Source organism: Gorilla gorilla, chromosome 5 (assembly GCF_029281585.2).
Source record: "Gorilla gorilla gorilla isolate KB3781 chromosome 5, NHGRI_mGorGor1-v2.1_pri, whole genome shotgun sequence".
In the NCBI taxonomy this organism is placed as follows: Eukaryota; Metazoa; Chordata; class Mammalia; order Primates; family Hominidae; genus Gorilla; species Gorilla gorilla.
Window position 1 is genome coordinate 61,443,502 of NC_073229.2, and position 13,671 is coordinate 61,457,172.

At 48.9% G+C, this 13,671-nt stretch overlaps 1 protein-coding gene across 1 annotated transcript in view; it reads left to right on the plus strand.

Annotated features, from left to right (window-relative positions):
* The window catches only part of RSPH9 (radial spoke head component 9), a 26,054-nt gene continuing 12,383 nt past the window's right edge, over positions 1–13,671 (plus strand). The window contains exons 1-4 of the mRNA XM_019030058.4: positions 1–292; positions 5,373–5,538; positions 10,578–10,707; positions 11,591–11,737. Coding sequence (XP_018885603.1) covers positions 66–292; positions 5,373–5,538; positions 10,578–10,707; positions 11,591–11,737 — 670 coding nt within the window. The 5' untranslated portion in view covers positions 1–65. The remainder of the gene's footprint in view (positions 293–5,372; positions 5,539–10,577; positions 10,708–11,590; positions 11,738–13,671) is intronic.

The window sequence follows — 13,671 nt, forward strand, 5'->3', positions numbered from 1 at the left end:
TCAGGTCTCCATGGAGGCGGCTTCTCCTAGCAACTCGACGGGCGTTGAGCGGAGCCGCTGACCTGATGGACGCCGACAGCCTCCTGCTGTCTCTGGAGCTGGCGTCCGGCAGTGGGCAGGGCCTCAGCCCGGACCGTCGGGCCTCGCTGCTCACGTCTCTTATGCTGGTTAAGCGCGACTACCGCTATGATCGGGTTCTCTTCTGGGGCCGCATCCTTGGCCTCGTCGCCGATTACTACATCGCGCAGGGCCTGAGTGAGGACCAGCTCGCACCGCGCAAGACGCTCTATAGGTGAGGAGGCCCCCGGGACGGGCTCCCCAGAGGGTGGCTACCTGGAGGCAGGGCGGGGTGGGCGGGTCGTAGCAATTGAAAGGGGCGGGGCCCATGGGGCCAAGAGAGGTGTGGGCGGGATCTGAGATGAGTGGAATGGGGGAGAGCCTGGGGGGCGGGCCTGGGGACGGTCAAGAGGTGGTTGAGGGAAAGGGCGGGGATGGGGATGTCTCGGAATCTGAGGCTAGGGCGGAGCCTGAGGGGGCGGGGCAATGGACGGGCGATGTCCCGGAGGGCGGGGCCTTGCGAGAGCTTGTTCTCCGCCTGAGGAGGCCAAGAGAAACTTACATGCGGATGGGTTTATAAGAGAGACAGGGCCAAGAACGCAGGTGAAGCAGTGGGAAGGTTTCTGGAAAATGCGGACCTGGAGAAGAAGCCAGGTTCCAGCCAAGTGCTGGGCCTGGCTCAGTTTGGAGAAGGCTCAGTTTGGAGAAGAGTCAGACGCCAGAGGGAGAGGGTGGTGCTCTTTGATAGAGGTATCTGCTCTGCAGCTGGAGGCGCTTTTGGAAATAGAGAACGAATGCGGAATGGGGAGAGAGCTGGGGAAAATTCCCTGGTCACTACCATACACGACCATCCAGCTATTTATTTATTTATTTTTGTTTTGAGGCAGAGTCTTGCTCTGTCACCCAGGCTGGAGTGCAGTGTCGCTATCTTGGTTCACTGCAACCTCCGCCTCCCGGATTCAAGCGATTTTCCTGCCTCAGCCTCCCAAATAGCTGGGATTACAGGCACGTGCCACCACACCTGGCTATTTATTATTATTATTATTATTATTATTATTATTATTATTTTAGACGAAGTCTCGCTCTGTCGCCCAGGCTGGAGTGCAGTGGCTCGATCTCGGCTCACTGCAAGCTCCGCCTCCTGGGTTCACGCCATTCTCCTGCCTCAGCCTCCCGAGTGGCTGGGACTACAGGCGCCCGCCACCATGCCCGGTTAATTTTTTTTTGTATTTTTAGTAGAGACGGGGTTTTGCCGTGTTAGCTAGGATGGTCTCGATCTCCTGACCTTGTGATCCGTCCGCCTCAGCCTCCCAAAGTGCTGGGATTACCCACCGCGCTTGGCAATTATTTATTTATTTATTATTTTTGTAATTTTAATAGAGACAGGGTTTCACTATGCTGGTTAGGCTGGTCTCGAACTCCTGGCCTCAAGTAATCCACCCGCCCCGGCCTCCCAAAGTGCTGGGATTACAGGCGTGAGCCACCATGCCCGGCCAGCCTCTTTTTGACTAAAGGGGAGCTTACTACCTTACAAAGCAGTCCATTCAGCCAGCCTGGGCAATATAGCAAGACCTCATCACTACCAAAAAAAAAAAAAAAAAAAAAAGGCAGGGTGTGGTGGCTCACGCCTTTAATCCCAGCACTTTGGGAGGCCGAGGTGGGCGGATCACGAGGTCAGGAGATTGAGACCATCCTGGCTAACGCGGTGAAACACTACTGAAAATACGAAAAATTAGACGGGCGTGGTGGCGGGCGCCTGTAGTCCTAGCTACTCGGGAGGCTGAGGCAGAAGAATCACTTGAATCTGGGAGGCGGAGGTTGCAGTGAGCTGGCATCATGCCACGCACTCCAGCCTGGGTGACAGAGTGAGACTCCGTCTCAAAAAAAAAAAAGAAAAAAAAAAGGAAAATTTGCAGGGCATGGTGGTGCACACCTGTAGTCCCAGCTACTCGGTAGGCTGAGGTGGGAGGATTGTGCCCTAGAGTTCAAAGCTGCAGTTAGCTATGGATCACTACTGCGCTCCAGCCTGGTGACAGAGCGAGACCCTGTCTCAAAACAAATAAATAAATAAATAAATAAACAAACTTTAAAAATAAATAGGCCAGCAACGGCCTATTTATTTAGGGAACAGTTAGACAAACTTGTTGGCTGGGGAAGGCTCAGAGTGTTTGGGAGAACAGTAGTATGATGTTGTGTAGAACTGGTTCTAGAGGCAAAAGGATATGGGTCTTTGTTCATAGGCCATGAGGAGCTACTGAGGGGCTTGCAAGAAGAGCCTGCTCCGATCAGAGTGGGCAAAATGGCCTGAAAGTGTGGCGAGCACTGTGGTTAGGAGTCCATTGTAGTGTCCATATGAATGAGGCCTGAAAGGAAGAGGTATCTGAGGGAATGCAGAGGAGGTGATGGGTTGGAAAGATTTAAGTGCTAGAATTGTCAGGACATGTAACTCATTGAATAAGGATGGTTATAAAGGAGAGGTTAAGGCTGACCCCTCCTAGCTTAGGCAGCTGAGTAAGTTAAGTACCAGCACCACTCAGTAGGAGAGAATTCAGGGGCAGGACTAGGGAAGACATAGTGAATTTGATGTGAGGTGCCTGAGTTACAAGGTGTTAAGAAGGTATATTAAAGTACAGATGTAGAATACAGAAGAAAAAGTTGAACTGAAGATAGAGATTTGGGATTCATTTCATTTTATTCTATAAGCATCTGCTGAGCACCTACTATGTGCTACCATGTGCTAGGCATTGATTTAGGCACCAGGAGTTCAGTGGTAAATGAAATCCTTGTCTTGATGGAGCTTACATTGTAGTGTGTGTTTAGGGGGCAGGGAACGGAAGATAGACAACAGCTGAACACACACATCTATTAGATGTCAGATGATGTTAAAAGCTAAAGGGGATAGAGAATACAGGATGGGCCGGGCGCAGTGGCTCATGCCTGTAATCCCAGCACTTTGGGAGGCAGAGGCAGGTAGATCACCTGAGGTCGGGAGTTCGAGACCAGCCTGACCAACATGGAGAAACCCCATCTCCACTAAAAATACAAAATTAGCCAGGTGTGGTGTTGCAAGCCTGTGATCCCAGCTACTTGGGAGGCTGAGGCAGGAGAATCGCCTGAACCCAGGAGGTGGAGGTTGCGGTGAGCTGAGATCGCACCATTGCACTCCAGCCTGGGCAACAAGAGCGAAACTCCGTCTCAAAAAAAAAAAAGAGAATACAAGATGGGGTACTATTTTAAATAGTTTGGTCAGGGATAACCTCTTTGATAAGGTCACATTTGAGAAGACACCTGAAGTGACTGAGAGAGTGAGCTATGTAAATATCTGAGGGAAGAGAATTCTAGGCAAGTGCAAATGCGCTGAGGCAAGTGTGTGCTTAGTGTGTTTGTGGAACCGCATGGAGACTAGTGTGGCTAGAGAAGAATAAGTGAGGAGAGTGTTGTAGGATACAAGGTCAGAGAGGTGAGGAGTAGGAAACAATCATGCAGGGCCTTGTGGGGCATTTTAAGACTTGGCTTAATTGGAAGCCATTGGAAGGTTCTGCAGAGGAGTGACATGACGGCTTAGGTGTGAACAGTTGGGTGGGGACTAGTCCAAAGGGGGAATAGATGTGGAGGCAGGGAGACTAGTTAGGAGTCGATGGCAATATCTAGACAGTAGGGGATGGTGGCTTGGGCCAGGGTGGGAGCTGTGGAAGTGGTTGGATTCTGGATACAGACTAGGCAGTAGCTGGGGCTCTGGAAGGCAGGTGGGTAAGATTGCAAAAAGAAAAGAGGGGTGAGAATAGGTCCCTGGAAATACTTAAGCCCTGGAGGAGGGGGAAGGGAGATGTCAGAGGAAATAGAACTGGAGATGCATTTCTTGGCCGTTAGGTGTCAAGGATGGCCTTCTCCCAAGCAGTTTCTTGAAGTGGTGGGGCAGAAATCATGGCACAGTGGGCTGAAGAGTGAAAAGGAAGGGGAGGAAAGGCCCCCACAGGGCAATTATTGTTCTGAGATTATTGTTGAAAGTTGGGAAAGAGGGAGGGAAGGACAGGAACAGCATTTTCTAGAAGGACATGGATTTGGAGGGTTGCTGTTTTAGTAGGCTGAGCAGTTTTTTTTTTGTTTTGTTTTGTTTTGTTTTTGTTTTTGTTTTTGTTTTTTTTGAGATGGAGTTTCGCTCTTGTTGCCCAGGCTGGATTCCAATGGCATGATCTCGGCTCACTGCAACCTCTGCCTCCTGGGTTTGAGTGATTCTCCTGCCTTAGCCTCCTGATTAGCTGGGATTACAGGCGCCCGCCACCAAGCCTGGCTAATTTTTTTGTATTTTTAGTAGAGACAGGGTTTCACCATGTTGGCCAGGCTGGTCTCGTGTGATCTGCCCACCTCGGCCTCCCAAAGTACTGGGAGTACAAGCGTGAGCCACCGCGCCTGGTCAGCTGAGCCGTTTTTATGTTAAGGGGGAACTGGTGGAGAGTGAAGGGCAGGAGGATAAGCAGAGACCAGGCTGGGGACCTAGGCCCAGGGTATATTTGAGAGGAGTGAGAAGGACTTCCTCTCCCAGCAGAAGAAAGTGAGAAAGAAGGAACCAGGTGGGCCTGGTGAGTGCTCCCGAAGGCCTCAGAGGAGAAGTTCTTAAGCATAGGCTGGGCATTCCTGAGAAATGGGAGGAAATGGTTGTGCTGTTGACTCAGTGGGCAGGCTGAGCATGAGTTTAGGGCCCACCAAAACATGGATCCACACAACTGAGGAAAGTTCAGCTACCAGAAACTCATCCGGAATTTCGTAGTCCGGATATCTAGGAAGAGGCTCATTTAATTTCAGCATACATGGAATGAATGAAATTGAATCTGTTTATTACATATGAGGAGTGGGTTCACCATTGGCACTTGGGGCTTCTTTTAGACAGAGTCTTGCTCTGTCACCCAGGCTGGTGCAATCTTGGCTCACTGCAACCTCCGCCTCCCTGGTTCAAGCGATTCTCCTGCCTTAGCCTCCTGAGTAGCTGGGACTACAGGCATGTGCCACCATGCCCCGCTAATTTTTGTATTTTTAGTAGAGACGGGGTTTCACCATGTTGGCCAGGCTGGTCTCAAAGTCCTAACCTCAAGTGATCCGCTCACCTCAGCCTCCCAAAGTGCTGGGATTACAGGTGTGAGTCACCGTGCCCAGTCAGCACTTGGGGCTTCTAACAGTCTCACGACAGCACTGGGAGGAAAGGTGGCCGTTTCAACAGCTTTTCCTGGGCCTAACCCACTAGACAGAAGGGAAGATAATAGGAATAGTGGGTGAGTAGGGGAGTTGGAATCCAGGGGTGATGTGAATATTGTTGGCAGCCTGAACTGCACAGAGTGGAGCCTCTTGCCCCCTGCCACAGAGGAGATGGTGGCGCAGTCGTCTGTGGTGAAGGGCCGCTTCATGGGGGACCCATCATACGAATATGAACACGCGGAGCTGCAGAAGGTGAATGAAGGTGAAAAAGTCTTTGAAGAAGAAATAGTGGTGAGTGAAGAGGAGAGCAGGAGGAGGGCCTAAAAGAGAGCCTGGGCTCATCCAAAACCCAGCCCAATAGAAATTATGGCAACAGGCCGGGCACGGTGGCTCACGCCTGTAATCTCAGCACTTTGAGAGGCTGAGGCGGGCGGATCATGAGGTCAGGAGATTGAGACCATCCTGGCTAACACAGTGAAACCCCGTCTCTACTACAAATACAAAAAATTAGCTGGGCGTGGTGGCAGGCACCTGTAGTCCCAGCTACTCGGGAGGCTGAGGCAGGAGAATGGCATGAACCCGGGAGGTGAGCTTGCAGTGAGCTGAGATCGTGCCACTGCACTCCAGCCTGGGCAACAGAGTGAGACTCTGTCTCAAAAAAAAAAAAAAAGAAAAAAAAAGAAATTATGGCAACAAGTACAATCATTATCTCCTTTTTTTTTTTGGGACAGGAATATCACTATGTTACCCAGGCTGGTCTCAAACTCCTGGGCTCAAATAATCCTTCCGCCTCAGCCTCCCAAGTAGCTAGGGGTGCAGGCATGAGCCAGCATCCCTGACGACTAATGTTATTATTATCTTTGTGACACGTTGGTTATTGGGTACCTGGGCATGCTAGGCAATGTGCTACTGTGCCTGTATCATCTCATTTCATCCTTAAAACCCTATGGAGTTGGTTTCCAGGTGGTAGAGAAGAGGACATTCTCCTACCAGTTCAGAGAGGTTAAGTGATGTGCCCAAGGCCACACACAGCTACCTCCTAAGCAACTGGATAAAGGCAGTGGGTAGGCTCTGGGGTGGGGACTGGGAAGAGGGGGTGCTCTGCGCTGTACTCTGGGGTCAGGGAATGTGCACAGGCTCTTATATTTTAGTATCAGTTTTCATTTCACAAAATAATAAATCCGCATGTACAAAATTCAAAGGTACAAAAAGGAATATAGTAAAGTTTCCTCCCATCTCTGTCCACCAGTCACACAGGTCCTCTATTTAGGGGACATTAACTCTCTCTGTCTTTCTTTCTTTCTTTTTCTTTTTTTTGAGACGGAGTCTTGCTTTGTTGCTCAGGCTGAAGTGCAGTGGCGCCATCTCAGCTCACTGCAACCTCCGCCTCCTGGGTTCAAGCAATTCTCCTGCCTCAGCCTCCCGAGTAGCTGGGATTACAGGTGCCTGACGCCACACCCAGCTAATTTTTGTATTTTTAGTAGTGACGGGGTTTTACCATTTTGGCCAGGCTGGTCTCGAACTCCTGACCTCAGGTGATCCAACCGCTTCAGTCTCCCAAAGTATTGGGATTACAGGTGTGAGCCACCGCACCCGGTCTGACGTTAACTATTTTGCATGTGCATGTGTGTGTACATATGTGTACGTGTGTGTCTAAATTTTTCTGCTCCAAGTAGAGTCTGGATCAGAAGCTTCACCATGTCCTAAGATTAGAAATCTAGGATCTTGGGCCCCAGCATCAGGTATCTGCCTTTTAAAAAATCCCCTGGGCATTGGCCAGGCACGGTGGCTCATGCCTGTAATCCCAGCACTTTGGGAGGCTGAGGCGGGTGGATCACAAGGTCAGGAGATTGAGACCATCCTGGCTAACACGGTGAAACCCCGTATCTACTAAAAATACAAAAAATTAGCCGGGTGTGGTGGCGGGCGCCTGTAGTCCCAGCTACTCGGGAGGCTGAGGCAGGAGAATGGCATGAACCCGGGAGGCAGAGCTTGCAGTGAGCTGAGATCGGGCCACTGCACTCCAGCCTGGGCGACAGAGTGAGACTCTGTCTCAAAAAAAAAAGAAAAAAAAATGGCAGCATGTTATACACATGATTCTGAACCTTGCTTTTTTTCACCTAATGATATATTTTGGAGATCTTTCTATATCAGTGTCTTAAAGAGCCTTCCCATTCTTTTTTTTTTTTTTTTTTGAGATGGAGTCTCGCTGTCACACCCAGGCTGGAGTGCAGTAGTATGATCTTGGTTCACTGCAACCTCTGCCTCCGGGTTCAAGTGATTCTCCTGCCTCAGTCTCCCAAGTAGCTGGGATTACAGGCACCTGGCACCACGCCTGGCTAATTTTTATATTTTTAGTAGAGACGGGGTTTCACCATATTGGCCAGGCTGGTCTCCAACTCCCGACCTCAGGTGATCCGCCCGCCTTGGCCTCCCAAAGTGCTGGGATTACAGGCGTGAGCCACCATGCCCAACTTCTGGTTTTTTTTTTTTTTTCCACCATTGTGGGAATGTACCATAATTTTCCCAGTGTCTTATTTATGAAAATGTAGGTTTCGAAGTTTTATTTTATTTTTATTTGTTTTTGAGACAGAGTCTTGCTCTGTCACCCAGGTTGGGGTGCAGTGGCACGATCTTGGCTCACTGCAGCCTCCATTCCCTGGGCTCAAGTGATCCTCCAGCCTCAGCCTCTCAAGTAGCTGGGACTACAGGTGCATACCACCATACCTGGCTAATTTTTGTATTTTTTTGTAGAGATGGGGTCTTGCTATATTGCCCAGGCTGGTCTTAACTCCTAGTTTCAAGCAATCCTCCCACCTCAGCCTCCCAAAGTGCTGGGATTTATAGGCATGAGCCATTTCATCCAGCTGCTTTCCAAGTTTTAGTTCTAACAAACAGTACCATAATAAATGACCATATAGCTGGGCGCGGTGGCTCACGCCTGTAATCCCAGAACTTTGGGAGCCCAAGGCGGGCAGATCACGAGGTCAGGAGTTTGAGACCAGCATGGCCAACATAGTGAAACTCCGTCTCTACTAAAAATACAAAAAATTAGCCAGGCACAGTATCGCCTGTAATCCCAGCTACTCAGGAGGCTGAGGCAGGAGAATGGCTTGAACCCGGGAGGCGGAGGTTGCAGTGAGCCAAGATCGCGTCATTGCACTCCAGCCTGGGTGACAGAGCGAGACTCCGTCTCAAAAAAAAAAAAAAAAAAAAAAAAGACCATATAGACATCATTTCCATTGTGTGTAATTCCTGGGAAAGTCAATTCCTGGAAATAGACTTGCTAAATTAACAAGTAAGGAGCCTATGTTTTGAAACAATACAATCCCAGAATTCAAAGCACAGCTGTTGCACTTGAAGCTGGGTGATGCCGAAAGTCTTGAGTCTAGGTCTGTGAGCCCTCAGCTGCATCCTCACCCACTCCTACCTGATTGACTTAATCTTCCTGAGCCTGTTTTTTTTTTTTGAGATGGAGTTTTGCTTTTGTTGCCCAGGCCAGAGTGCAATGGCGTGATCTCGGCTCACTGCAACCTCCGCCTCCCAGGTTCAAGTGATTCTCCTGCCTCAATCTCCTGAGTAACTGGGATTACAGGCATGCACCACCACACCCTGCTAATTTTGTATTTTTAGTAGAGACAGGGTTTCTCCATGTTGGTCAGGCTGGTCTCAAACTCCCGACCTCAGGTGGTCTGCCCACCTCGGCCTCCCAGAGTGCTAGGATTACAGGCGTGAGCCACAGGGCCCAGCCGTGAGCCTCAGTTTTATTATTATTTTTCTGTAAAATTGAGATAATTGTATTTACTTTGCAGGCTTGTGTGGATTAAATGAGGTGACATATTTAAAGACACTGGCCTCAGCACTTATTAAAAAGCTTAGTTTCCACCTTTCTTTTGTAAACCATTCAGGTAGGCCGCCCATGGCAAATAGGTGGCTCCGTGACTCTCTAGGGGCCTCTGTTGACATTCTCTGTCAAGCTCTTCCGCAAAATCTCTATGAAATCCTTTTGTTCAGAGTTGCCCTAGATAGTAATTGTAACTAAATTTCATCTGTGTAAAAAGGGTATGATATGGGGAAATGCTTGCAAAATAATGTTAAACTGAAGAGAAGGATATGAAACAATATAAACTGTGACTCTAATTTTGCTTTAAATATATGCATAGAGGGCTGGGTGCTGTGGCTCACCCTGTAATCCTAGCACTTTGAAGGCTGAGGCAGGGAGACTGCTTGAGCCCGGGAGTTGGAGATCAGCCTGGGCAACATGGAGAAACCCCATCTCTACCAAAAATACAAAAATTGACTGGGCGCGGTGGCTCACGCCTATAATCCCAGCAGTCTGGGAGGCCAAGGTGGGTGGATCACCTGAGGTCAGGAGTTCAAGACCAGCCTGGCCAACATGGTGAAACTCTGTCTCTACTAAAAATACAAAAATTAGCTGGGTGCAGTGGTGCACGCCTGTAGTCCCAGCTACTCAGGAGGCTGAGGCAGGAGAATCTCTCGAACCCAGGAGGTAGAGATTGCAGTGAGCTGAGATCCCTGCACTGCACTCCAGCCTGGGCGACAGAGCAGGACTCTGTCTCAGAAATAAATAAATAAATAAATAAAATAATAAAAAAAGACAAAAATTAGCCAGATGTGGTGACATGTGCTTGTACTCCCAGCTACTCAGGAGGCTGAGGTGGGAGGATCATCTGAGCCCGGGAAGTTGAGGCTGCAGTGAGCCATGATTGTGCCACTGCCCTCCAGCCTGGATGATAGAGTGAGACCCTGTCTCAAAACAAAAACAAAATGACAGCAACAACAACAACAAAACATGAAGAAAGTATACCAATATGTTTTCAGTGATTATCTTTAGGAGGTAGGATTATGGGTGGTTTTAATTCTCTTTGGTATGTCTTTCTATATTATCCAAATATTCTACAGTGAGCATGATTACTTTTATATTTTAAAAAGGCAAAATAAGCAACATTTAAATATGCTGATAGGATGGTATGCGTCTGGAAGAGTACATGAGAAACCTTCAATGGTGGTTGCCCCCAGTGAGGGCAACTAGGGTCTCAGGGACTGGGGTGAGAGAAAGACTGATTTTTTTTTTTTCTGTAGTTTTGAATATCATACCACCTGTATGTATTACGAATTAAAAAATAAATAAAAAGAAAGGAAGAAAATCTTGATAGGAAGGAAGGCAAGGGCTTGCCCAGCGTGATCTGTGTGGCTCTGGTGTCCACTACACCGCGGTGGTGCAGGTGAGATGGTCATGCAGAGGGACCTTGTGCCGGGGTGCATGGGCACAGTGCCCTGGCAGGGGGGCTCCTCTCCTGTCTCCTCAGGTCCAGATCAAGGAAGAGACCCGCTTGGTGTCTGTCATTGACCAGATTGACAAGGCTGTGGCCATCATCCCCCGAGGCGCCCTCTTCAAGACCCCTTTTGGACCCACCCATGTCAATCGGACCTTTGAAGGTGAGTTCTCTGGGGCCCTTCCCAAGGGCTGGGGGTATCTTTTCCCAAGCACAGTAGAACATATGTCTGGGAGTCCAGCAGGGGGACTTACACACTTTTTCAGAGAAGGAGTAGCTGTGACCTTATCACCTGGGAGGGTGTGCCCAGTGACCTGGCACCAGTGGTCGGTATGGGCTCCCCATCTCCTGGCCCCTGACTCTCTTCAGTTTGAGGAGTGGGAGAGCATATAGTCCCTTGGTCCCAGGGCTTTACATGGGTCTGGGCTACCTGCCTTTTCCTATCTCCTTCCTCCTTGGACTTCCTTCCTTCCTTCCTTCCTTCCTTCCTTCCTTCCTTCCTTCCTTCCTTCCTTCCCCTTCTTTCCCTTCTTTCCCTCCTTCCCTCCCTCCCTCCCTCCCTTCGTTTCTTTCTTGATGGTGTTTTGCTCTTGTCATCCAGGCTGGAGTGCAGTGGCACAATCTTGGCTCACTGCAACCCCTGCCTCCTGGGTTCAAGCGATTCTCCTGCCTCAGCCTCCCGAGTAGCTGGGATTACAGACACCCTCTACCACGCCCGGCTAATTTTTGTATTTTTAGTAGAGACGGGGTTTGCCATGTTTGCCAGGCTCGTCTCAAACTCCCGACCTCAGGTGATCTGCCTGCCTCGGCTTCCCAAAGTGCTGGGATTACAGGCATGAACCATCGCGCCTGGCTGGACTCTCTTTATGGCAGGATCTGGTCTGAGTTTGGACTGAGGGAATGCTAATCCCTTTTCTTCCTTTAGCTCTCTGACAGTGGTTGACAGGGTCTTTTGTAAGCCCTACCATGTGGTCCCAGTGCAGACAGAAAGGGGGCTGGGGGGTTTTGGGCTAACCATCATTTTCCTGCCTGCCACCTCTTTCTAGGACTGTCCTTGTCTGAGGCCAAGAAGCTCAGCTCGTACTTCCATTTCAGGGAGCCTGTTGAGCTAAAGAATAAAACCTTGCTTGAGAAGGCTGACCTGGACCCCTCCCTGGATTTCATGGACTCCTTGGAGCATGACATTCCCAAAGGTAATAGTCCATTACCTGGAGGCCATGGGATCTGTCCTCAGGCCATAGCAGTGGGCCATGCCACCTGCCATTTTCCTCTGAGACTGGAACCAAGGGCCTAGTGGGAATTGGTGGTTCACCATGGGTTTTTGAGGGTGGAGCTTCCCCAGGGCCCAGCTTATAGTACACACTGATGAATGTTCTTGAATTACAAACGGTAGGATTGTTTTCCATACGCTTTCACAGAGAGGAGGTATCTCAATGTCTCTTGATTTTTGTAGCAATCTTGAATGGAGGCAGGTTGGGAATCTTCTCCCAAATATCCCTGAAAATACTAGCCATACTTACATCTCAACTGTTACTTTTGGGATTCTGGGATTTAGGGACTGGATACAATGCTTGGCCCATAGCTGGTGGTGCTGATCCCATTTCCTTCCCTTGAGCATCTCTGGTAGAGAAGAGCATGTCCTTGGATGCTATGACCCAATTCAGGTTCCAGGCTCTAGGCCATCGGGGGCCAGGCCCAAGGCACAGACTCAGCGCCCCACTTCTTTCTCTTCCCTTGTTGGGTGTTCCTGAGAATGAGAGGGATCTAATGATGATGATGGCAATGATAATGACAACAATAACAACTAACTCATGAAATGTGACACTGCTTATCATGTGTCAGGCACCGTACTCAGCTCTTGCCATGCCTTATCTCATTTTAATCTTCACAGCCAGCCTATTATTTTTATCCCCATTTTACAGATGAAGAAACAGGGGCTCAGAGAGTTAAACCCAAGGAGACAGTAAGTGTTAAAGTGTTAGACTCCACGGTTCTGGCATAAACTGGATTGTTAAGTAAACAATAGTTTAAATGACAATAGGAACCACAGGACAATAGTCACCCACACCTCTAGGGGGAAACACTTCTGAAGAGCAGCAAGCGACCCAGCTGGGGGGTATCTCAGGATGGGGATGGGGACGACAAGGGCTGTGGAATCAGACAGGCTGGGTTGGAATCCTGAATTGGCCACTTACTAGCTGTGTGACTTCATGCAAATCCCTCCATTTCCCTGTGCCTCAGTTTCCTCATTTCTAAAAAGGGGAGAATTGACATTTTCTACCTCATTGAGTTATGAGAATTAAATGGACTACTCCTATACCACCCTGAATGTGCCTAGTCTCTTCTGATCTTGGAAGCTAAGGAGGGTCAGGCCTGGTGAGTATTTGGATACAAGAATTAAATGAGTTAACTCATGCACAAAATGCTTATAACAGTGCCTAACACATAGTAAGGACTCAAATGAAAATGAACACACCAGCCGGGCGCGGTGGCTCACGCCTGTAATCCCAGCACTTTGGGAGGCCAAAGTGGGCAGATCACTGGAGGTCAGGAGTTCGAGACCAGTCTGGCCAACATGGCAAAACCCCGTCTCTACTAAAAATAGAAAAATTAGCTGGGTATGGTAGCGCGCGCGCGCTTGTAAACCCAGCTACTCAGGAGGCTGAGGTAGGGAGAATTGCTTGAATCTGGGAGGCAGAGGTTGCAGTGAGCTGAGATTGCGCCACTGCACTCCAGCCTGGGGCGACAGCACAGGCTGTCTCAAAACTCCGTCTCAAAAAAAAAAAAAAAAAAAAAAAAAAAAAAGAAACGAACATACCTCAGAGATATTGCAAATTTGTTTCCTGACCACCATAATAAAGTGAACATCGCAATAAAGTGAGTCACACATTTTTTGAAAAGTTGTGTTTGTACTATACTATAGTTTGTTAAGTATGCAATAGCATTGTGTCTAAAAATGTTAAAAACAATTAAAAATTCTTTATTTCATAACAATACTAACGATCACCTGACCCTTCAGTGAATCATAATCTTTTTGCTGGTGGAGGGTCTTTGCTCTGTCGCCTGGGCTGGAGTGCAGTGGCACAATCTCGGCTCACTGCAAGCTCCTCCTCCCGGGTTCATGCCA